This window comes from Engystomops pustulosus, chromosome 2 (assembly GCF_040894005.1).
Source record: "Engystomops pustulosus chromosome 2, aEngPut4.maternal, whole genome shotgun sequence".
Classification (NCBI taxonomy): domain Eukaryota; kingdom Metazoa; phylum Chordata; class Amphibia; order Anura; family Leptodactylidae; genus Engystomops; species Engystomops pustulosus.
The window spans coordinates 40,531,662-40,556,829 of record NC_092412.1 but is presented as its reverse complement, the minus strand read 5'-3'; the positions used below and the strand labels follow the sequence as shown (position 1 = coordinate 40,556,829).

The window sequence follows — 25,168 nt, the reverse complement described above, 5'->3', positions numbered from 1 at the left end:
TTACATGAAAACACATTGGGGCACATTTATTAACGGTTTTACGCCAGTTTTTTTTTTTTTTTTGTCGGGCATCATCCCAGTGTTTTTTTATTTGTGCCTGTTCCAACAGATTTAGTGCCACAAAAAACTAATTTTTCTGACCCTCACACCATTTTTTTTGGGCGCAACTTTTGAATCCTGACACTTTTCCTGCACGTTTAGTTTCCTGGCATTTTTTCGCCACAATTTAACAATAAGACCAGCAAAAAGCGAGTCCAAAAAATTCTGAACCCCTTCAGGAATCTGGTTTGTAATTTCTTGCACTCATTTGTTCTTCTTACAGTGCACCAAAATCATTAAGGCCGTTGGCCACAATATAAAATCACAGGGCAAAACACCACTAAAATACACCAAAAAACAACACCTAATGACAAAAATAATAAGTGCCCCCATTGATATGGCTCAGGTGTGCAGATATTGGGGCACATTTACTAAGGATCCGCCGGACGCTTTTCCATTGGGTTTCCCAAATATTTCTGATTTGCCCTGAATCGCACTGGGGTTTTTGTCGCACGCAAGCGGATTGTGGCGCCGGCTTTCATGCGACACAAATCGGGGACGTGGCCGTCTGACAATCTGACTGATTCGGACAAAGCGCAAAATTTAACTTTCAAAATTGTGTCGCAAGATCAGCACTCACATGCATCGGGAAGAAGAAGGTGAACTCCGGCGGACCTTAGCAGGGAAGCGACACATGCAGGAATTGGATGCATGATCTTATTGAATCGTGGCAGCTCCGAACCCTCGGCAGACATTCCGGATCGGCGGACGCAACGGGACGGGTAAGTAAATGTGCCCCATTCTGTAGCACAAAGAACGTCAGCACCAGATACAACTGGCAACTGTTCATCTACCCAATAAAACCTATAAAGGAGCATTTACACACCCAAACCCTGAAAATAAATACATGTATGGGCAAGAGGAAAACAATATTATCATTATACAACTACAGTCTTTAATTGGATTGCAGCTATAAAAGTCCAGACGGGATTTTATTTTGCACCTTTATTTACTACATTGGGCTTTTACCTTAACATAAAACACATTTTCTTCCATTGTTTAACAAAGGGGCTTTTTCAATAGCAAATAATGAAAAGCCATAAAAGCTGGGCCATGGCTTATATCAGTATTTACCTATAGTTTAGGAATAGACATTTACCACTGCTCCATAATGTCTCACATTACACTGATGATCACAGCTCAGCTCTGCAAAGGCTTAACATAATATATAGATTGTCGGCACTCAGCTATATCCGTCAGCCCGATAGAGATGTGCGGGGCAGTCCGAACATGCGCAACCAGCTGCTCCATTCTTCTAAAGGAGCAATGAGGGGTCCTACTTGGGTACATCACACCCCAATGGATCTCCGTTCTCGTAATCATTGGGGTTCCATCAATGAGACCTCCACCAATCAGCAAGGTAGAATTTAGTCGCAATTCCTGGTACAGAACCGAGAAGGGAACTGCAAGTTCTACGTCCTCTATGCCAGGTGGGTGGTAAAGGGTTGGTTCAGGGCCGTGCAGGGGGGGAAGCGTGGTGCATTCATGCCCCAATTGACCTGCGCAATGCATGTACTCTGCACCTGTTTAGGGTATACATAAGTGCATGAGTGCTGTGCCTGAATTGCTGAGAGGTTGGAATTCTTAGTTTCTCTCTGTACATTTATGCCAGGCCACAAGAGTTTTCTATCATTTTTGCCACAGGTCATAACAAATTTGGCTTGCCCTGGCCCAGTTAGCCACCTCGCCAGACCCATTCAGGGAAATTCAATAATAGTAATAATAATAATAATTACATTATTTATAGAGAGATTACGCAGCGCTGCACAGAACTTGCCAAATCACTCCCTGTCCCCAATGGGGCTCACAATCTAATCAACCTACCAGTATGTTTTGGAGTGTGGGAGAAAACCGGAGGACCCAGAGGAAACCCACGCAAACACAGAGAGAACATACAAACTCTTTGCAGATGTTGACCACTGAGTGGAGAAGGTGCCTTTATTTTGAGGCACTGACAACTGTGCGGTAGTTTATGCTGGGATCTTAGATTTTGTCACAAGGGCTTAATGAATTGGCACACGACCGAAAAGGGTCTAAACTAACTCCACATTCATGAAGGTGACATAGAACTTGGTAGACCTGGTTTTGATCTCATTGTGCCCCAAAAGTTGTGCCCAAAAAGTATTGGAAAGCTAGAAGTGCAGGAAAAGTGTTACTAAGATTACTCAGCTGCTCTCAAATTGTGTGTCCAAAAAATCAAAATTGCGCACAAGCAAGGGTGAACCTAAACTATCTGCTGCCTGCGGCAAGCTATAGAGCAGCGCCCCCTTCACCCCATCCAGTAGTGATATTATTTTTTAGTAAGTGGATGTAGGCGTCTCACAGCCATGTTGACATCGGTTATGAACAGACACTACTTTAAGGTGTCAGTTCCTGCTTTATAGAAAGTGACTGCTCCCCTAATGTCCCCCCATCCCCCCCCCCCTTCCGATTTTGTTTATGATGGTGCCATCCAAGGCAAGAGGCTCAACCCACCTCGGCTGGTATACCCAAGACAAAGCAAGGAAAAAAAAAAAAAAAACTGGTGGAAAGCCCATAATGAATGCACCCAAATTGTTTATTAAGAGCGTTTCGCCTAAGTGGCAGAAAAATCACACATTCTATTGTACCCAAAGCATGATATATTGCACCAATTTTTCATTCTGCTTATGACCACCTTAAGCTTATATCCCTAATCTTAAAACCTTTTACTAGTATCACAAAAACTAGAGCAAAATCTGAAAGGTCTGCATGTGTGAATATTCCCTAAGGCCGGGTTCACACTTCATATTGTGTAGTAGCACAAAGAGGCTCCACTTATGTGCATAAAACCCATGGGAAGTGCATTCTGCATTAGTGTGTGAGAAGACCATAGCGCCCCACACCTGCAGATATTAGCCTAATGTCACCCCTATATAACACACTACTAAGCAAAAGTGTTAACTGCTTAGAGATTTGCTTGTTTGATTGTTTTTTTTTATTATGTTATTATTTGTTTATTATTGTTATTTTGTTACATTAGCCTCTACAGTAGAATACACAAGATTCTAAAGCTGCCCATTCATTTTAGATCATTGTCAGCCAAAGCCAGCTACTGTATCTCAGCCAGCTCCTACATACACATGCAGGCTTAGTGGTGCTTATGTGCTCAATACCAGAGGAAAGAAACTGCCTGGAGAATACATTGGGGTTTATTTGCTAAGGGTCCGCGGATCGCAGTTTCGTCGGGTTTTCACAGTTTTTGGGATTTGTTATTGACAGTGACAGTTATTTAACTGGGGATTGTGTCGCACCCGTTTGGATTTTGGCGGAGCGGCGCTGGCTTTCATGCGACAGAAATTAGGGGGCGGGTGGTCGGACGATTCCGACTGATTCGGACTGAGCGCGGGATTTAAGATTCAAATTGTGTCGCAAGACCAAGCACTTACATGCACCAGGAAGAAGAAGGTGAACTCCGGCGGACCTGAGCAGGAAAGCGACACATGCAGGATATCGGGCACCAGTCTTAGTGAATCAGTGGCACAGTGCATTATCATCGGACACTCCGTACTTCGTGATCTCCTTCGGACGGGTTAGTAAATGTGCCCTATTATGCTGCAAATTTCCATTGTAGCTTTTAACCTTTTTTAATGCATAAGCAGGATTTTTTGCACCTAACAAGATTTTCTTAACTACACATTGTGGCAAATTTACTTATCATATGTAATAATTAGAATGTGTAACCTTTAAAGAAAATCTATGGTCAGAAACAAGCATGATAAACCAGAGACACTTATTCACAGATCCAGGCACCATGAGTTTGTTATCCATGGCCTCCTTCCTTCAACTTTAAAAATAATGATGATGAACCAAAAGGGCCCTAGGGGGTGTTACTGGAGCCCCTTTGTGCTGTAGCTTCACTGGCTGCTACACTGCCCCCCTGCTCACTCTGCACTTCCCCCATCCCTATGTCTGTTGTAATCTCACACAGTGAGATTAGAAGTGCTCATTGCAAAGTGTAACTTCAGTGCAGGGCGTACACTCTTTCATGGCCCTCCATGCCCACTTAGGGGAAATAGGGGCAATTCCTGCATGTGTACCATGAATTGCACCTATTTTATGGGGGAAGGGAAGCCCTGGTAAATCTGCCCCTTGAGTGGCATAACTTAGACACATGGATCATTTTAGACGAAAAAAGTTCTGCCACTATGCAGAACTTTTATAAATAATTTTTTAATACTCTTTATGGCTAACTAGTAAAATCTTTACTTTCCTACTGGGTAAATAAGAAAACTCCCTGACTATATTTGCAAAGCAAAAAGATACAAAGTATCACGAGAGTATTGTGATAAACATACATGGCATGGAGCATCCACCCCCCTTATACGTAGTAATAACAATAATAAATCATTATTGATATAGCGCCATCATATTACGCAGCGCTGTACAGATACTTGGGATACAGGCGAAATAAGACATCATAGGGCAGTAACATGGCCAATAGGAATGAGGATCCTGACCGCAAGAGCTTACAACCTATGAGCTTCCATCTCTACACGTATTTAAAAACAATCCAAAAATCTAATTTTTATATATATATATATATATATATATATATATATATATGTGTGTGTGTGTGTGTGTGTGTGTGTGTGTTTATATTTACTTTCAGTTTTCAGTGTTTTTCGCTTGTTTTTTTCCCTGTATAGCTATATTACGTATTACCCTTGGCTAACAACATGCTATAACATAATTACCTGCTTATGACCCACAATAAAAGCGACAACTCGTGAGAGGAAAGCAACAAAGTGTCTATCACTTTGTGAGATTATTATAGCAACTAAGTGTCTATTAACTAATAATGTCATCAACATAAATTTTTATTACACAGAATTCACACATACAGTATATTACAAATCTGTGAACTGGGTTATGTGTCAATAGTGATGGATGCATGCGATTCTATGTTTATGCACTGGAGATTTACAAATACAGAGAATCAGATGTGAATTCTCCCTTTAATTTGGAAAAATCCTCTTTACTTGAGTTATCTTGGTAGGCTGAGTTCACACTACCGTTTATGCCTCTGTTCCTTACCTACATTAAAACAAGTCAAGAACGGTGATGTCACCGGTGCTCCTGCGACCCATATCCTGGGTTGCAGACGCATCCGTGTGCCTCCCTGTGCCCTCGGTGCCAGTCTGCTGCCTCACTCATCTTCCCTGGCTCCAGCGGCGGTCTCTGTGGTCCCCGGGCACGTACCCGTCGCCAAGTGTGCGCGCGCCGGCTCGGTAAGATTTAAAGGACCAGCGCCTGCCCTGATAAATTCGGGCCCTTTCCTGTGTCCCCTGCCGGATCGCCGTGCCTTGTGCCCTAGAGAAAGCTTGTCCCGTATGCTCCTTATCTGAATAGCGATTTCCTGTTGTGACCCTGGTTCCGTTACTGACTACAATCCCGTGCTGCCTGTCCTGACCTCCTGCCTGTCCCCAACTACGATTCTGTTGTATGACTTAGTACTCCGCCTTGGCCGCCACTGCGGACAAAGTCGCGCCTGTGGAGCAACCGGTGGTACCATGCCACAGCAAGTCCAACCGCTTTGCGGCGGGCTCTGGTAAAAACAGGGTACCATTTAGACTCCGCTTCCAGGTGTTGGCTTACGTCAGTGTCCGAGGTGGTCCAGTGGTTCCACTACCCCAGAAGTCTGACAGGAGGTTTAACACATCAATTAAAAATCCCACTGACATCAATGTAAATTTTATGTTATCCGTAATGTTCCGTTTAGGCAGGTATCTTTTATGTATGCGGATAACGCATGAATAACGGATACTGGCCTAACTGACCATAACGGATGACAACAAAATGACATTGATGTCAACAGGATTTTTAATTAATGCGCTAAACCTCCGTTTTTTCCTTTTATTTCATGGAGATCAGGAACAGAGGTTTGAATGGCAGTGTTTACTGTTCTACTTTTACATTTTACAGGGTGTACTCCCATCTCAGCTATGTCAAGATGTTACAATGAAGTTCTGTGATATACTGTTCCCATAACATCCATAGAGGAGAAAGTGAGCTAAGGACACAGCGTAGCACAATGAGCTCTGATGTTTCTGTAATTTACGGTTAATCCTGCAGTGGTGAACTGTGCACAATAGGTTTTTCAACTCCACACATGCATAACAGGCGGTCCCCTACTTAAGAACACCCCACTTACAGACGGACCTCTGGATGTTGGTAAGTTACTGTACATTAGTCCTAGGCTACAATAAACAGCTATAACAGTTATCACAGGTGTCTGCAATTAAAATGTATTGTTAATCCTGGTTCTGACGACAACCCAACATTTTTAAAATCCAATTGTCAGACACCAAACAAAAATTGGCTGAGGCTACAATTATAAAGTATACAGTTCCGACTTACATACAAATTCAACTTAAGAACACACCTACAGAACCTATTTTGTATGTAACCCGGGAACTGCCTGTATACACATTTCATGCAGTATAATAGATAGTCTAGCATTGGGGGGGAAGTGCTTGTATGCCAGTTTTCTGGTGTACAGTAGCCAGGAATTGCAATTGCAGTTGATTTTGCTGCTTGATTGTTGGTAACAGATAGGCCATTACTAGACATAGCGCCTCGGCCAACCAGTAGTTTTACAGCAATAATGACAATTATAATATAATATATATTTATTTCTATACCTCCATCTTATTCCACTGTGCTTTATAGATCCTGGTCCAGCAGCACAGCACGCTGTATGTGTCAGTGAATGAGAACCTTCCGCACATGTAGAGGCTGTAATTCTGCATGTAGTCTTACTCTTAGCTCAGAAGTCGATACAATTGTATCTAGACAATGCTCTATGAGGACACATCTTTCCGGTAGTTTGCTACAGTGTATCTGTCCAGGATGCATTGCTTAGAAGGGATACAATTAAGCCTAAATATGTACAGGACTAGACATGTACAGGGGTACAGCCTCTGGATTCAAACAAGACAGAGGAACTAACATACTAGGTGCATGTATCAAACCCAGTGTTTTGCACCTAGTTTATGACAAGTCTCACCCCTCGCCTTAAAGAAAATCTACCATCAAAATGAAGCATGTATAAACCAGGAATCCTTAATCATAGATCCAGACACTGTGACTGTGGTAATCTTGTTATATTTGTTATCTATGGCCTCCTTCCTTCTAAAATAAACTTTTCAGTATTATGCTAATGAACCTGAAGGGCTCTGGGGGGTGTTAAAAGAGCCCCTCTGTGTTGTAGCTATTCTACACAGGAGCACTTCTTCTTCCCACTGTGTGAGATCACATTAGACAGAAGGAGAGGAAAATGATGAGGGGGAAGGTGGAGACATTGTAATAGCCTTTGAATCAGACTTATTAGCATCATTTTAATAGTTAATTTTAGAAGGAAAGAGGCCATTGGAGGCAATATGCTGAGCCTATACAAAATATGAGATGTGAACCCATCCTAACACCTGCCTATTGCCTGCACATTTTTTTTAAAGTGGTAAGGGGCGCTGAAAAACCTCGAAAAAATTGCATAAACCTTTCTGCATAAATGGAGAAAAATAGACATACTGTCTGATCTAAGAAGAACATGTTAAGTATATGAGAAGGGACACATCAGAGGGACAATAATTCCCATGATGGCAGGCGCAGAACACAAAATGTTTAAGTTTTACCTTTATATTAATTAATTTACCTTTATATTTTTTGTAGCATTCATCATAAAAGCAAAGTAACATCCTAAAACACCATCATTCAATAAGATCAGTGTGTAATGATTGTAGTAATATATATCACTCCACCAGTACAGATCTGACAGAAAACATCATCTATGTGTCATCTATGTGTCCATCAATGTTATCAATGTTAGAATGATAAATAGATTTAGAGATAGAAAGAAAGTCAGAATAAAACAGGGAAAGAAAGGAAAAATATAAAAAAAATATAAAGGAAATAAACTTTCATAGAGAGAGAGAGAGAGAGAGACAAAGAAATATGTCAGTAAATTGTTAATATAAGTAGAATTGTCCAAAATATTGTTTATGTTTAATTTATTTTTTGTACTTTTACATAAACCTGATTATAGGTATTATAGAAATATTAGTGATATGGCTGATAATATCATCACTAATTAGTAGTAGTAGTAGTAATAGTAGTAGTAGTAGTAATAGTAGTAGTAGTAGTAGTATCACCATTATTCATTTTACACTATTACATATGAAGTGCAACCTGTATTACCTACATTATGACTACAAGTATCAACAACCCGCTATTTTTACAAATCTAATTTGTCTTAAACTAGTTGTTATATGTCAATCTGTGTCTATGTATAGTGTGACCTCCCATAAATTACTATTGGTTTTAAGTGGTTCATGTTGTAGCTGCCATAAAGGCAATAAATGTTACAGGAATGATATAATGGACCTATCCTCCAGTTGTCTGTAGTGATAGCTGTGTAATAGAGGTTAGTAATAAATGTAATATGGCCCCTGGAGGACAACAGCAGGGCTGAGGCTTGGGAAATTATATATAATAATGGTAGGAAGAATAGAAATTTAGGAATTGTTATGTGGGAATGCAAGATGGTGTGATATATGTACAAGGGATTACTAAAGAAAACTTCAGCTCTGTGACTTCTATCATGGAAACCATAGAGGTTCCTGGAAATAATCGACAAATAGAAGAAAAAGCTGCAATCTGATTGTAGAAAAGTGTCATCTCTCATCATCTGCTGATTCTATATGTTTTATGCATTTACTTGTAGGTATCCACCTAAATCTATTAATATATCTCTTATCTATCTAACTATCTATTTATATCATATCTATATAAATCTATATATGCGTAGAAATATAACCTATCTCTGTCTTCCTATCTCTTGTATAATACATTCCGAACGGAGTATTAAAAAAACATACTACATCCAATCGCAATACAGAAAAATCATGGCTCATACATCATGCTCAAAACTTGGAATATTTTTAGATTTATAATTTGATTTTTCCTATATTATTGTTTATCTATTTCTATCTGTGTATGAATGTAAACGCGTCTCCTTCCAATCTATCCATCCATATATGTATATTTCCATATCTGGCTTTATCTTTATCGAATTTCTTTTTATTTTGGTTTTTTATTTATTTATTATGATCCACCTGTCTTTCTCCTTTCGTTTTATCTACCTATATCTCCTATGGCTCTGTAATCGGACGATATATCTACCTTTCCCTCCCATATTTAACTATACATGTGGTATAGTAGTGCTATGTATATTATCTATATGATGTCTATATATTTATCCATCATCTATCTTTTATTTCTATTTCTGTCCATAACCTATAGATTTCCATCAATCTCTAAAACATTAACTACTAAACTCTCAGGTGAAAATCAGATAATCCAGGACCTAGTCTGATCGTGTGCACTGTCATATCTAAACATTTATATAACTTATACACATGCAAGCATAATATATACTAATATATATATATATATATATATATATATATATATATGGATGAATAGATAGATAAATTGATTGATTGATTGATTGATTGATAGATCCCTTCTTTTATATACGATTTTACTAGGAATATTGTGATCCACCAGCGCTACGGTTTGAGGGTCTGAAATTATTGTAAGGTCTCTTTCAGTGGGAATTTTAGAAACATATTGAAATAGCTTAGACTCGCCTGGCAAATTCTGATATGAACTTGTCACTTGTCTTGTACTCCTATTCGTTTCTCCCCTGCTATTTTTCCATTTTTGTCTTTTTGGATATGGGAAGATACAAGCAATATAGTATCAGGATAACTCTCTTCTAGTATCTTTTATGACCATTGAAGGTATTGAATATGAAACACGCTCAGTAATAGATAGATAGAACACGAGATGGGAAAATTGAGAGAGCTTGAGATATATAGATGATAGATAGATAGATAGATAGATAGATAGATAGATAGATAGATAGATAGATAGATAGATATGAGATAGATAGATGACAGATATGAGATAAATACATATCTCATAGATAGAGTTCGTTTTACAAAAATTGTATTAACATATAAAGTCCTGACACAGATTATAAGAAACAGCTGTCAGTAGTATATACTCCTGTGTGTTGTGTAATAGTATTAGCTGTCACTCCTGTACAGATCTGCATCTATGTGTGATACACATATAGTATGAGGTGTACACTATATACACATGTACATAGAGCTGGTAGCCCACCACCTCCTGGGCTGTGCCCCCTGTCCTGGCTACAGTCTGCTGCCCCCTGGTTTTAGCTTCTATTGACTTGAGCCCTTTGAACCTGGGACTGGAGGGTAAAGTGCATGAGTTTGTATTGGAAGGAGGAAGCTCTGAGACAATAAAGAGCTGAGTATTCTCTGTGATCAGGTCTCTGCCCTCTCCTTATCTCCTTCACATGCAAATGGTGTCAGGAGGGGGGGCGCTATCTGGCCTGACGTCACCTGCCATTACTAATACAGGCTGTAACCAGTGTAATCATGTAAGTGGTGGCCAATGGAGTCCCATCCCCAGCACTGAGTGCAGCAGGGCCAGGGCATGAGTGCAGCACCAGCCTCACCAGCCTGCCACCATGTATGTCAGTTACCTCCTGGATAAGGACATGTACACTGGATCCATGCGGGGCCACCCCGGGGTGCACAACTACCCCACTGCCCCCCAGTACCCTGACTATGGGGGCTACCATGGACTGAGCCTGGACACTGCAGCTGCTTCCTCTGGATCCTCTGCCTGGATCTCACCTTATGGAGCCACCAGAGAAGATTGGGGTCACTCACCCTACTCCACAGGACATACCCCTCTAAATCCTTCTCCAGGGGGCAGCCTGGGCTATAGTCCGGTGTCTGACTACCCAACTGGGCAAGTACAGGGACCACCTTGTGTTAGTGTTCTGCCAACCGGGCACCAACCTCAAATATCACCAGGAGGGGCAGATGGGCACCGGAGACATTATGACTGGATGAGAAAACCAGCAACACAGGGGAACTCTGGTAAGAACAGATTTTATTCAATGGGTAGATGAATCAATCTATGTTTAAAATATATTTACACATACTATATGTGTCTCTAGTATCTATGCCATATCCATCTATATCATATCTTCCCGTTACATATCTATATTTTACATCGACCTCTCTATTAAATATCTATATATCTATCTCATCTATTATCTATCTACCACATATCTATATCTATTATATCTACCTGTCTCATCTATATATTTTTTTATCTACCTTTTCATCTATTATCTGTCTCTCTTTTTCTCTATCTTGATTGCCCGTACAGTTTCTACTTAGTTTTAATCCGTACTTAGGAAAGCTGGGTGACTTACATTTCAACATCCATGGCAGCTCTTCAAGGGTCCTTAACTGCCAAATCTGCCTTTGTACCCCTCCAAATGCATAGATGTATCACTGCACAGGTACACAGATTTCTCTTTAAACTTTCTAGATAAACTGGGTGACAACCTATGTGAATATTGACATCGACATGGTTATAGAAAGTTGTCAACTTTTATTTTTTTGTCCATGTACTAGAAACCTCTTTTTGCAGGGTGACAACAGAAGACATTTCATGGACCTATATGGGGTTTATACATATTTATATAGTGGAAAAGTCACATCTGAGGCAACTGGGAGCAGAATATATTATAAATCACTTACTGATCTTTCTTACTATTTATTCTCCCATGAATCTTGGGCCCAGTCATTTCCATTGCTTATATCTATGAGCCAATATCTAGCAGTTCATACAAGGGGTCAGCAGCTATATATAGGGATTTCCTCTCCTTGCACAATGAGGATTGATTGATTTATTGGGAAATGGGCAATGAATGTGATGCCCTTCGCATGTAAAGGGTAAAGTCCATCATTCTGATGTAGATGCAATGACATGGGGCATATGTGAACTTATCTTCTACAACCTATGACATCAATAATTACATTGTATTCTGTATAAATCCAGATATCTTATACTGGAGATAAGGGCAATGATTGTAAAACTAAAGGAAGCAAGAGGATATAATAAAGGGAATACTGTAAACATCGCTATGGTGACCTGGCATTAACAAGTATATGGTAATGACAGAGTTAATGAATAGTGTGTGTGGACATTAGACATTAGAGTGTATATTAAATATTACTCATATATGGATATGAAAGTTATAAAGTCTACGGAAATTAGGATAAATATTAAAGTCTATGGACATGTATACATAATATAGATAAAATGTACAAGTTTTATATGGACGTTAACAAAAAAGTACATGGAATAAATGAAGTTAAGGAAAGGCTTCAAATACTTAGAGAGTGAATGGATATGAATGTATTCTATAGACTGTATATGGATCGGAATGTATTAAAGTCTATATATAATATATATATAATGAGGATATGCATTCTTAAAATCTATGAATATTACTTAAGTTGTATATATCTGACTGCAATGTATTATTTAGGCTATATGGGTATGAAGACATTGAAGTTCATGGATTTTGGGGGGGAAATGAATCCACTGTAATCTATGGACATTATAAGGATATTAATGTATTAAGGTCTATGGACCTAATAAATATGAGTGCAGTATAGGCTTTAGACATATACTACACTCTATTATAGTTTATGGATCTGAAAGGCTATAACTGAAACATAGGATGTATCCATTATATGAACATGAAAGCTTGAAGTCTATAAAACTTATATAAACGATATAGATATGGGTACAGTATAGACGTGATATGGTTAGGAAATAAATGCGTTATAATCTATAAACACACACTATATACGTATATTGAACACGTATACGAACAGAAATATGAATTTGAATGACTTATTGTATAAAGACATTATATGGGCATGAATATGAATCCATTATATGGAAATGAGTACTTAAAGTCTATAAATATGGAATATAGGGAATAGATATGAGTACAATATATTCTATAGACTATAGATATAATATAGATATGAATGCATTTAAGTCTAGTGAAACATATGGAGGTGAATACATTATAGTCTATGGATATTATATGTATATGAAATGGCCATGTGCATTGAATAGATAGAGATATTAAGGATACATTTATAAAGATATTATATTAATATGAATGTTGTAGATTCTTTAGACATAAATACATGATATGTATATGAATGTAATATATTATTTTGACATAATATGGAAAGGAATGTATTACATTTCATAAGCATTATATGCATATACGTGTATTACAATCTAAAGGCATTATATGCATATACGTGTATTACAATCTATAGGCATTATATGCATCTACGTGTATTACAATCTATAGGCATAATATGTTTATATAATTTATATGGGCATAAAGCAATAATTCCCCCTTAGGCTCCACCATCTTTGATGCTCAGGGTGTGGAAGTAATGTAGGGGGGGATATGGGGAAAGTTGAAGGGTCAGTGTAAAGTTTTCTTTTCTGATGTCCTCCCCTATAGAGGCGACAAAGTCAGGCGCCCTGTCCCTTGTCATGTAAATACCCCCTTTGAGCTGCAGACTGATAGCAGACATGCAGGGACAGGGTGCTATTCTGCACTCTCCCATCTGTCATGGGTGCATAGCTTTGATATCCACCTTGCAGGAACATTGTCCATTCTTGTCACCGGAAAGGACAGGACACATAGCAGTAAATAGAGATTTGTAGCACTGGGATTACACTGGGATTCTCTTCCCACAATGCAAATGCCCTACACAGACCCCATTTCCAAGCATATACTGGGACATTTGTTCATTTCATTAAATTGATGTATACCATGTCTATATCCATATGCATAGTAGCTATATATCGTATGGTCTATAAGCAGACATGTCAGCTATGTGCTCCTGTTATCAGGATCTACTACTATCAGCTCTATCTGATCTAGTAGTAGGTGTTTAATAGCCACCAGGCTATCTGTGATCAGGTAGATTTGGACAAAGCACTACAAAGACCCCCTGTGTAGATACAAGCAGGATCAGAGGGGACTGGGCAGTGCTAATGAATGGATGACACAGCCTCAGACAATGCACTACATAAGATCTTATCACACACACAGACCTTTATAGCTTATACATTGTGTGTGAATTATCCATTGAGAACAAATGTCGGCCTGAGCTTTTATCCTGCAGCCAGGAGACTTTCCATTTTTGCAGAAATGAATAAAAATTTTGAATAATTCTAGCAATTTGCAGAAATTCCCAGCCTTATGAGTGGTGATGTAAATACATAGTGTAGAGACAGACATTCTGAACTATCACTCCCAACATGCGCACAAGCCTTTCAAATGGGATGTAACCATTGTAACAACATAAAACAAACGAACGTGCTGGACTTTGTAGTCCTACAAATGATATTTAACACTGTTACCTTCCCAACAAAATACATCTACCGGAGCAAGCTGGGTTTTGTAGCCCTATTTACAAAATTCTATAAAATCTTGGTTTATATGATTGTGAAGATACAAAGACACTGGAAATAATATATAAATATATTTTCTATCCAACAGTAATAAATAATAATTAAAAAAAAATCTTAATGTAATTAGATTTCAGTGGCCTAAAGAAAACGATAAAAGGTAAAATTCTAGCAAAATGGTGACATAGCCGGGACTGATAGTTCCACAAAGCAGAGAAATAAGTGGTATGAGGACATATAAGGTTCCAGATACAGTTAATAAACTACAAGTGGATCCATATGATCTAATGGGAATTGAAGTTCTCCGCGTGATATAAATATACATTTTTTTAAAATTAATAAAATGTGCAGCAGATTAAATTGATTATTAGTATTATCCAGATGTAAACATATTACATACAATATACATTATGCACATTCACGTGTATAATATAATATAATATGCAATAAATAATACAATAAATCTGTATATCCTTGTCATGTAAAAGTGAATAACCAGGTGATCAAGTATTACTGAGACCTATGTAAAGTCCATTATGTGGACGAGATGGAGGATCTGGACTCAGTAAAACCCATTTATCAAGCCCTCAGCACACTGGAATGAGAGGTTTACTGCGCGGTAATTGTGCGTTTTACAGCAGCCATCATATTAACCGTGATTAGTTGTAATATGGGAGCCATTATATGGAGAGGCCTTAAAATCTACAGAGGAGCAAGGATTAATGAGAAGATGAGGACAAGAAGGACATAGAAGCCATATAGAATATATGGATGTACTGAGAACAGAAAACTACAATATACATATAATATACAATAAACCATCGAATATACAGCAGAATATCACTTCCACGGTGAAATACTTACAATAAGTATCTGAATATAATAAATATACTATTACCAGTCTACATTTTTTTCTAATATACCTACGTTCACAACCACTATATAAAATATATACCGAAGACTATCACTGCTACAGTATAATATTTAGAATTAGAACCTGAATATAGGAAAATGTAAAACTACTATTATGGGATTAATTCTACTACTACGACTATAAAATATAGTATCGAATAAAAGGTAGAATATCCCTTCTATAATATAAATATAATAAAATGTAATATTCATATTATACCATTATTTCTTCTGCAACCACGACTACGACTACTCTACACAATATTGTATATAATATGTAGTAGCGCATCACTGCTACAGTAAAATATTACAATCAAAATCTGAATGAAACACTTATTTTTTTTCAGCGAAGAAAACTATATTTACATTTTTACAAGTATTGCTTTTTGTAGTCCTGCATTAAATGTTTTCATTAGAGCATATGTACAATGATCTTTTACTATTTCCAAACATTATCTATTCTATCTGCACCATGTTTGGATCAGGTTTTGTGATGCGGTATTTAAAAGCAAAGCTTTGTATCAGTCGATGATGTTTTTTTTCCGTTCATAATGCAAGGCGCTTGGCTTCATAAACTGCATTAAACATCAGAACCAAACCCAAAACATCCAAGCAGGGACGCATCCAAACATCCAGTTTGTTTATCAAATTTAGTTTATTTAGTATCTCATTTCGAACTTGATGGATTAAAACTCACATTTTTTTTTTAATTCACATTTCCTTGCAGTACTGCCAGCAATTTTTTCTTTTTTCTTTATATTTCGTGGACTTTAGGTCTGTCCTGCTATTTTTTTCTATCAATATATATCTATATACATATATACTTAAAAAAAAAAAAACAATTCTTGACATTACACATTATTTACATTTTTACATTTATGAAGAATATATCACCAAGATTCATTGGAGATATATACACTTTCAGGATTAGTATATATATATATATATATATATATATATATATATATATATAACAATTCTTTCATCGAGGTACCAATATGCAATTGATAATTGATAAATATTAACAAAATGTATGGTATATAGTGAGGCAATAAATTATATATTGCTCTCTCTCCCCTCTTTTCTCCTTTACAGTGACTTTTTATAATACATTTCTCTTTTCCTACAGGGGGTAAGACCAGGACTAAGGACAAGTACCGGGTGGTGTACACTGACCACCAGAGGCTGGAGCTGGAGAAGGAGTTCCACTACAGCAGATACATCACCATCAGGCGGAAGGCAGAGCTGGCTGTCAGCCTGGGTCTCTCTGAGCGGCAGGTATGTGACCATGAGCAGGATTAATGTGCCAGTAATAGCCCCTGATAATAAGCCAGAGACATGGGCTGGTTATAAATGAGCCAGGGAGAGAGGACATCACATATGCATCAATCATATTGAGCTGCTAAACCCACATAGCACAACACTGGCCATTACTAAGGGAGGGGGGCACAGTTGTACTGCAGAATAACTTACCAAGCAGGGTGTGCAATATACACATAGATGACATTATATATTGAGAGAGGGAGATAGATGTAGAAGTCATAGAGACATGGGACATACAGATATATGGGAGATATTTATTAGGTAAATGGATACATAGATATTGGATAGATAATAGACAGATAAGTAGACTAGAGATAGATAGATAGATAATAGATATGTGAGATAGATAGATAGATAGATAGATAGATAGATAGACAGACAAACTACCAGACAGATAGATAGGAGATATAAATGAAATAGATGGATAGTTAGAAGATAGAAAAACAGGTAGATATGAGATAGGTAGATGTATTATTATTATTATTACTATTATTAGTATTATTATTTATAGAGCACCATTAATTCTTTGGGGGTCACATACATTATATTAAGACAAAAACAGGTGCAAGTACAAAATACTAAATTACAGAGATCAGGAGACAAGTGGCAGGAGGACCCTGCCTGTGGAGGCTCACATTCTATATGGGGGGAGATAGAGACATGAGGTGAGGGAGCAGAGCAGTTAATGTGCTGAATGGGTGGGTTTTCATGTTAGGTTTGAAGTTTTGGAAAGTGGGGGACAGTCTGACACATTTTGGTAGAGAGTGCCGGAGTATGGGAGATGCACTGGAGAAGTCCTGGATGTGGTTGTGAGAAGAGAGGATGGTGGTAGAGTGAAGCTGAAGGTCCTGTGAAAAGCAGATATTAGGTGGTGGTGGTGGGGGGGGGGTATTGTCTGATGAGTTCAGTTGTATTTATTTGTAGAGCAGCATTAATTCCATGGTGCTGTACAAGTGATAAGGGATTCTCGTTACATTAAGACAAGAACAAATGCAAATACAGAACTACAGAGACCTGGAATAAGTGGAAGGTGAACCCTGCCCATGAGAGCTCACAATCTATATGGAGGTAGATGGATAGATAGATATTAGAAAGCTATATACATAGATATGTGCCAAAAGGATAGGCAGATACATAGGCTTGACAAAGGTTCCTGAATAGAAACCGAAACATTGCCTTTGAATAAAGCACCCACATATTTTTCTATTGAACTATTAGTGCACTGCTGTTCTTTGGTTTTATAGACAGATGCATAGAATATATAGATGATGATAGATATATTCGTAGATATTAGAAAGCTATATACATAGATATGAGATAATGTCATAGACAGGTACACAGGTATGGGATAGAAAGATAGATATGAGCTAGATTAATATAGAATAGATTATGACATAGAATAGGTAGATAATAGAAAGCTATACACATAGATATGAGATAAATGGTTAGACAGATACACAGATATGAGATAGAAGCATAAATATGTGATAGATTAATCTGGAATAGATGATGATAGATATAGTTGTTGAGAATATGCAGACTAAGGCAAATTTCATTCAAACCTCCATTCCTTACCTCTGTAAAAAAAGGAAAGAACACAGCTTTAAAGTTTCAATGAAAGATCCTGCAGACATGAATGTAAACTTCATGTCATCTGTCATGTTCCGTTTAGGCAGGTTTCCGTTATCCGTACTTTTTTTTGCAGAACAAAATGACGGTGGCTGCAGTACTTTTCCTCCGTTTTGAAAAAAGGCATGGATAATGGATACCTGCCATAACAGAAAACATAAAAATTACATTTCACTTCCTAAAAATGAATTCCTTTATTGAGACATAGTTGAACACATCATGGCAAGACAAAAATCGCAAACGCGTTTGGAGGGTGTCCCCCCTTAGTTCTAGACACGAGATATTTAAAATACAGATAAGCCAATCATAGAACATGCAAGTACAGTGTCATATCCTCTCATATCCATGCATAGAAAAACATCTATATTACACTTTTAACATACAGTATTGTATAAGAGACAAAATTGTAACATAATTAATATATAGAAATCAAGTTATCTTTAAAATTCATACCATTTGGGGTGCGGGAATTAAGGGTAAATATCCAAAATGCCTCACATTTGCGGAGTTTCTCCAACAAGTCCCCACCTCTATCTAGTCTGTTAACCTGTTCTAGACCAAGAAAGGAGAAAGTATCCATAAAACCTTCTATGTTATTCAATGAAGAGGCGAGTGGCTCCTGACACTCCACTTTTTTCAGATAAAAATTACATTGATGTCAACGGGATGGTAAGGAACGGTAGTGGGAAATTATGGTGCATCCAAACATGCTACAAAAAAGTTTTAGAAACATGCAGATTTCGTTGCATTTTTTATCCGTAGAATTACATTTGCAGATTCCTATTGCAGATGTCAGTGCAAATTGAAAATAGCATTAAAAATCTGTATCACAGTAAATGTTGAGATTTCCAGTGAAGATTTGCATGTCCTCCCTATACATCCTACAGGCTACTCCTGAGTGAGGAGGGGTGGGGGGCTGTACAGCAGGTCTAGCCTGTCCTACATGTACTTCATTTTTGGGGTTGGTGTATATTAATGATACTTAGGTCAGTATTGCAGCCATGTCTGTGTCAATAAATAACAAGTGACTTATTGTGCTAATAACATACTGCTTCCACATCACAGTGGAAAATATCCTTTAATGTTTTTCTGTGCATTTTTTTTCAAGTTTAAACTATTAGCAAATTAAAAATAAAAATAAATACCGTAGTTGAAATATAAACAATAGAAATGATTAGATACAATCAGGCCCCTATGATCTGTACAGCGACTTGCAAAATATGATGGCGCTATATAAAAAAAATGAATTATTATTATGACTCTAAAATAATAGATAGAACTGATGGAAAAATTCTTTATTATTTTTTTGGGACTGCCCTTTTCTAGTAAGTAACAAAATTTCTCCATCCAAATCGGAAAAATTATAACTTCAACATTTATGATCTGCACAATACGATGGCCCTATATAAAGAACGGTAAAAACTAATTGTGTAGTATATAAATATTATGTATAAAATTGAGTATAGAAATATTTGAAAATAAAAAATTTATCAGAATGGGAGCATTTTTAGAATAAATTACATTAATTTTTTTTTCTTTTTAAAAGTAAGGAAAGAGCTGCTGGACAATACAAATAAACACATGGGGGGCACTTGTGGGCAGTTAGTTTGGGAAGGTAAATCATGGTGACAGATGACAATGTATTGAAGACCATATCCATATAGTGGTATATTGGAGAACTTTTAGTATTGGAGGTAGAGATATATATAGCGATATTTAAAATAACATATCAGTATTAGGGGTATTTTGAATAACATATATAGATGGAGGAATTTAGGAGAACATATACTATACATATGGTGATATTTTGGAGAACATATTTGTATAGAGGTGTTTTGGACAGAGGGTAACTACAGTGGTGGCAGCCACTATGGGGCCCTGTAGTGTCAGGGGGCCCAGCCACACGACCTGCTACACTGAAGAATGTAAGAAATACATTATTATATACATATTATGCTGTATATAGCATGAATATATAAATTTATGTATGTGTAACAGTAGAAATGTGTTTGTATGCAAATGTGTATGATTGTATAAACATGTATATTTTCAAAGGGGGATGGGTGACCTATGCAGTCTGTTATGGGGTCAAGCCCCACTTAGTTACGCCACTGATTTTGGAGAACGTATATGTATGGGAGTATTTGAGAGAACGCATCTGTATGGGGGTATTTAGGATAACATATATGTATGAAGGTATTAAGGAGAACATGCATGTATGGGAGTATTTTGGAGAACATGTACGTATGTGAGTATGTTGGAAAATGTATATGTATGGGGGTATTTAGAAGAACATATATGTATGGGGGTATTTAGAAGAACGTATATGTATGGGGGTATTTAGAAGAACGTATATGTATGGGGGTATTTAGGAGAACATATATGTATGGTGGTATTTTGGAGAACATATATGTAGGGGGGTATTTTGGAGAGTGTGTATATATTGGATTATTTTCGATAATACATATGTATTGGGGTATTTTGGAGAATGTATATTTATGGCGGTATTAAGGAGAATATATATATATATATATATATATATATATATATATATATATATATATGAAGGTATTTAGGAGAACATATATGTATTGTGGTATTTTGGAGGATGTATATTTATGGCGGTATTTAGGAGAATATATATATATATAGGTATTTTGGAGAATGTACATGTATTGTGGTATTTTGGAGAACGTATATGTATGATGGCATTTCAAAAAAGGGATTTATGTGGCGGTAGTTTGGTCAGTATTTTGCATCAGTATTTGTAAGCCAAAATAAGGACAGGGTGCTCTGATTTACTCCTATACTAAATATAGAAAAATGTACTGGATGGTTAACATGGAATGTAGATAGTAGAAAAGAATTAAACATATACAATGTTATAAAAAACGTTTAACATAAATTGTCTCTTCCTTGCAGGTAAAGATCTGGTTTCAGAACAGAAGAGCCAAAGAAAGAAAAATTAACAAGAAAAGGATTCAGCAAACTCAGAATGGGCAGAATGATCAAGACCCTCTCAGCCCAGCTCCCTCTTTGGGTCACCTGATGCCCTTGTCGGGCACAATGGCAAACCCTGTCGCTCAGTGAAACTGACACTTATTAATTTCTGACTATGAAGCCAAAGCCACCTCACCCCCAGGACTGAGAGCCTATAGGTGGGGGCTGGAGTGGAAAGACTCTGTTTACAGGGCGCCCTCATAGGAGTCTTATGGAGCACTGTATGGATGTCCAAAGTACCCTTATGGGTAGACCAAAGAAGCATTATGGGCATGTCCAGAAAACCCAGGATCTCCTCCTCCTTTTAGGAATCATTCTTCTAAGACTATGAAGGTTTGGGACAATGGACTTGAAATTCTAAGGTTAATTTTAATATATTGTGTAAAAAAAAAAATAATTAAAAAAAAAAGACTCTTCTCAGGGACGTTTGTTTACTTATGGAATTACATGGATGGAAAATGCTTGATAAGCAGAATCGCTCAGGTTGTCCTCAATATGTGGAGAAAATGTGAAAACTGATTATTTACATCCCATAATACAAGCACTGTGTGTGTGGGGGGAAGTAAAATGCTTTCAAGCCTGGGATGAGGGATCTGTAGCTATATGGAATTTTTTTTATACGGCGTGAATCTTATGATGAACAGAGTAGTGAGTGAAAATTCAACATGACAAGTCACTTTTAAAGGAAATCTACTATCAAAATGAAGCATAAGGGACTCAACTTGCCCCAGAGTCCATGGTTCATTAGCATAATTTTAAAAGTTGATATTGGAAGGAAGGAGGCCATGGATAACATATATAATAGGATCACCACAGTCACAGTGTTTGGGTCTATGAGTGTCCCTGGTTTATCATGATGGATTTTGATGGTAGATTTTTCTTTAAAGGAACACTAAACGCAGAAAATATATATTTATATCTTATTTTGAAATGGAAAAATCCCACCTCCTTTTCCTCAGGCTCCTCCCTCCTCTGCAGGAACACAAAAAACATTGTTAAGCCCCACCCATTTTCTGAGCACCGCCCCAGAGGAGCCACTCTGTAGAAAATCAGTAGCAGAACCTCCAAATATAAAGTACTTTTTAAAGTACTGGTTGCTCAAAATTGGGAAGAGATACCTTATAGGCCCTCTAAGGCTAACCCTTGGCACCCACTTCAGTTACTATCTTCTGCAGGATTTCTATGGAACTATCTCTGCCAGGTTGATGGAGAAAATTCAGAAAACTATATTCCAGTTAATTAATATTTGTTTCTAGGTTTTAAGGTCCTAAAACTTGCTGGAGCCAGTAGGCACATACACTCAGGCACCTTAGGCTATGCCAATTCTACTAGATACATTCCTCTTACATAGCACAACATTTACGGGATCCATAATTTTAATGTTATTGCCTGCAGTACCATACACAACCTGTGGCCACATGTGGAGCTATTGTTAGGAGAAGCAGTAATGTATTTCTAATGCTCTACAATCCACAGGGTTAATATTTATATTAACACATACAATTGGCTTTCCAATCACAAACTGGAATATAATGCTACAAGCACAAAGTTTACACAACGTTAATATCCCTTTAGTATAGTTTTAGATCCCAGGACACATAAAAGTTGCAAATTTCCTGCTAGGTCCTGGGGATGACACCTTTTACTGTGTGTTTTGTACAATGTCCCTGCTAATTGTTGTCCTGAATATAATTTTACAACTTTTTGTATTTTAAATTATTTGAACCTATTTCGGTGAAGATGATGTAATAAAGCATTTTTCTGTTTAAAAAAAAAAAAAGCATTTCATTGATGCATTTCATTAAAGGCAAACTCTGCTATTTTACCAGCTGTGGAAACTCTTAAAGATACATCTAAGGCTCCATTCATACTAGCGTTTGCCCGCGTTTGGCGCACAGACGAGGAGGAGGGGGTAAGAGCTGCTCGCCCCCGAGCCTCTCTAAAGAGATATATGGTGCACTATGCCCTAATCCGGGAAAAGATAGGACATGTCCTATCTTTTCCTGAGTACGGGTCGGTGTCGCACGTGTGCAGCACTGTACCGCCCCTTGCACCCATTGGCGGTGTATGGGCACTTATATATGGCGGCCGTATATACGTCCCCCAACTACACCTATGCTGTCCTAGTAATATAAATGACAGTTAGCGATAATTGTATTCAGTCCAAATTCCTGTTAATCACCTGAATGAACCAAAGAGGGTTCTGCATTCAAGAAATTGGCATTAGATGAGGTCCTACAGGTGGCCCAATACGGAGCAGCCCCGGCCGGTCACTGTGACCAGCTAAATAGTTCTGTTGGAGTTTCGTCACTCAACCTACGGATCATCCAAAGGAACACTTTCGGAAGTCATGGCTTTCTTCGTAAGGAAAGAGCGGTATGTGTGCTACACCAAGACGATCCTCTTTATATAGAGTTTAGTACCCGCAAACATTGCTGGAATCCATCGCAGTTACCGAACTCTATATAAATAGGACCGTCTTGGTGTGGCACACATACTGTACCTCTCTTTCCTGACAAAGAAAGCCGTGACTTTTGAAACGTGTCCATGAGAAGTGTTCCTTTGGACGATCCGTAGATTGAGTGACGTCACTCCATCGGAACTCCACTGGCAGGGGCTGCTCCGCATTGTTGCAGACTTATTTTTAATGACCTTTACTTATTTGAAGGAATAGTGTGGGCTACCCCTTAATGCACCAGCCAAGTCCAACCACACTTATGTCTATTCTGTTTTTTTTGCGCCATTTGAAATTGTATTGATACATCTAAGGGCAATGGTGAGTAAGGCAAAGGACAGCAGTCTATAGGAGTCAGGTTCCGAGTAACTTATTGGTCCTGTCTTATGGCTCTACATAGTTACCAGTAATTGTAAGCTATGAAATTTGTTAGCTAAGGCACTACATATAATAATCGAATGAAGTTGTATATATAAGTTGTATTTTAAAGGACACCCAACATCAGAAATTGACCAAATAAACCACTACTATTATGTTGTCAAGCAGTTGAACAGCTTCTGGAACATGTTTCTTTCATGACCCAGCTTGGTGGCATCATCCCGAAAATCAACTTTGAAGAGAGATGTAAGTTAGATGTATAAAGCCAGGGAGGTGTACAGTTAAACACTGAAGTCAAGCTCTCCTTTTCTCTGAACACCTCTTCCCATGTAGTTGACATAATTCACCGGTCTTCAGTAGATCTGATCAATGATGTACCCGGACACAGGACCATCAATTACAGTGAAGGGGACATTCTAAGGCAGGGAGAGCTTGACTTCATTGTTAATCTCTCTGCTTCTTTGACTTTATAAAACCAATTCAAATCTCACTTCAAAGTTGATTTTCCGGATGATGTCACCACACCAGGCCATGAAAGAAACATCATCTAGAAGCTGCTCAGCTGTTTGATAACATGCTGCTAGTGGTTTATTAGGCCAATTTCTGATTTCTTTAAGTTTATAAAACTTGATCATCAATTCAGTGGTTGATTTTGGATTGGGAGGTTCTGGTTAATTTCCTCCGGATTCATCTAATTTTTGGTGGGAAGGTAACTGATGGATATGGGTAAGTAAATAATTGTACAAACCATAGTAATTCTAGATAATTTTTACTTTCACCTTAGCAATGTGCTGTCCCTCGGTTATTCATTCTTGAAACTGATGAATGAACTGACAACTGGGTGTTTTTTTTATACTGGGGTCATTATACTCTCTGGTAGTGTCCATTCAGATTATGTAGGGACACGTGCCTTTAAGAGGGGAATGGTTACACCCAGTTGTCAATTTT

General features: G+C 37.8%; 1 protein-coding gene across 1 annotated transcript; it reads left to right on the top strand.

Annotated features, from left to right (window-relative positions):
• Window positions 1-10,592: 10,592 nt before the first annotated feature.
• CDX2 (caudal type homeobox 2) lies at window positions 10,593-22,864 on the top strand. Its single transcript, XM_072132981.1, has 3 exons — window positions 10,593-11,093; window positions 16,565-16,713; window positions 21,310-22,864. Exons 1-3 carry the CDS (start codon window positions 10,676-10,678, stop codon window positions 21,475-21,477), a joined length of 735 nt encoding a protein of 244 aa, XP_071989082.1. The 5' UTR covers window positions 10,593-10,675; the 3' UTR covers window positions 21,478-22,864.
• The last annotated feature ends 2,304 nt before the right edge of the window (window positions 22,865-25,168 follow it).

What these genes read in the sequence shown, in the direction of transcription:
- CDX2 (XM_072132981.1), top strand. Translation starts at nt 10,676, where the DNA reads ATGTATGTCAGTTACCTCCTGGATAAGGACATGTACACTGGATCCATG. An exon ending in AGCAACACAGGGGAACTCTG is followed by an intron (nt 11,094 to 16,564) that starts GTAAGAACAGAT and finishes CTTTTCCTACAG; the next exon opens with GGGGTAAGACCAGGACTAAG. An exon ending in TGGGTCTCTCTGAGCGGCAG is followed by an intron (nt 16,714 to 21,309) that starts GTATGTGACCAT and finishes TCTTCCTTGCAG; the next exon opens with GTAAAGATCTGGTTTCAGAA.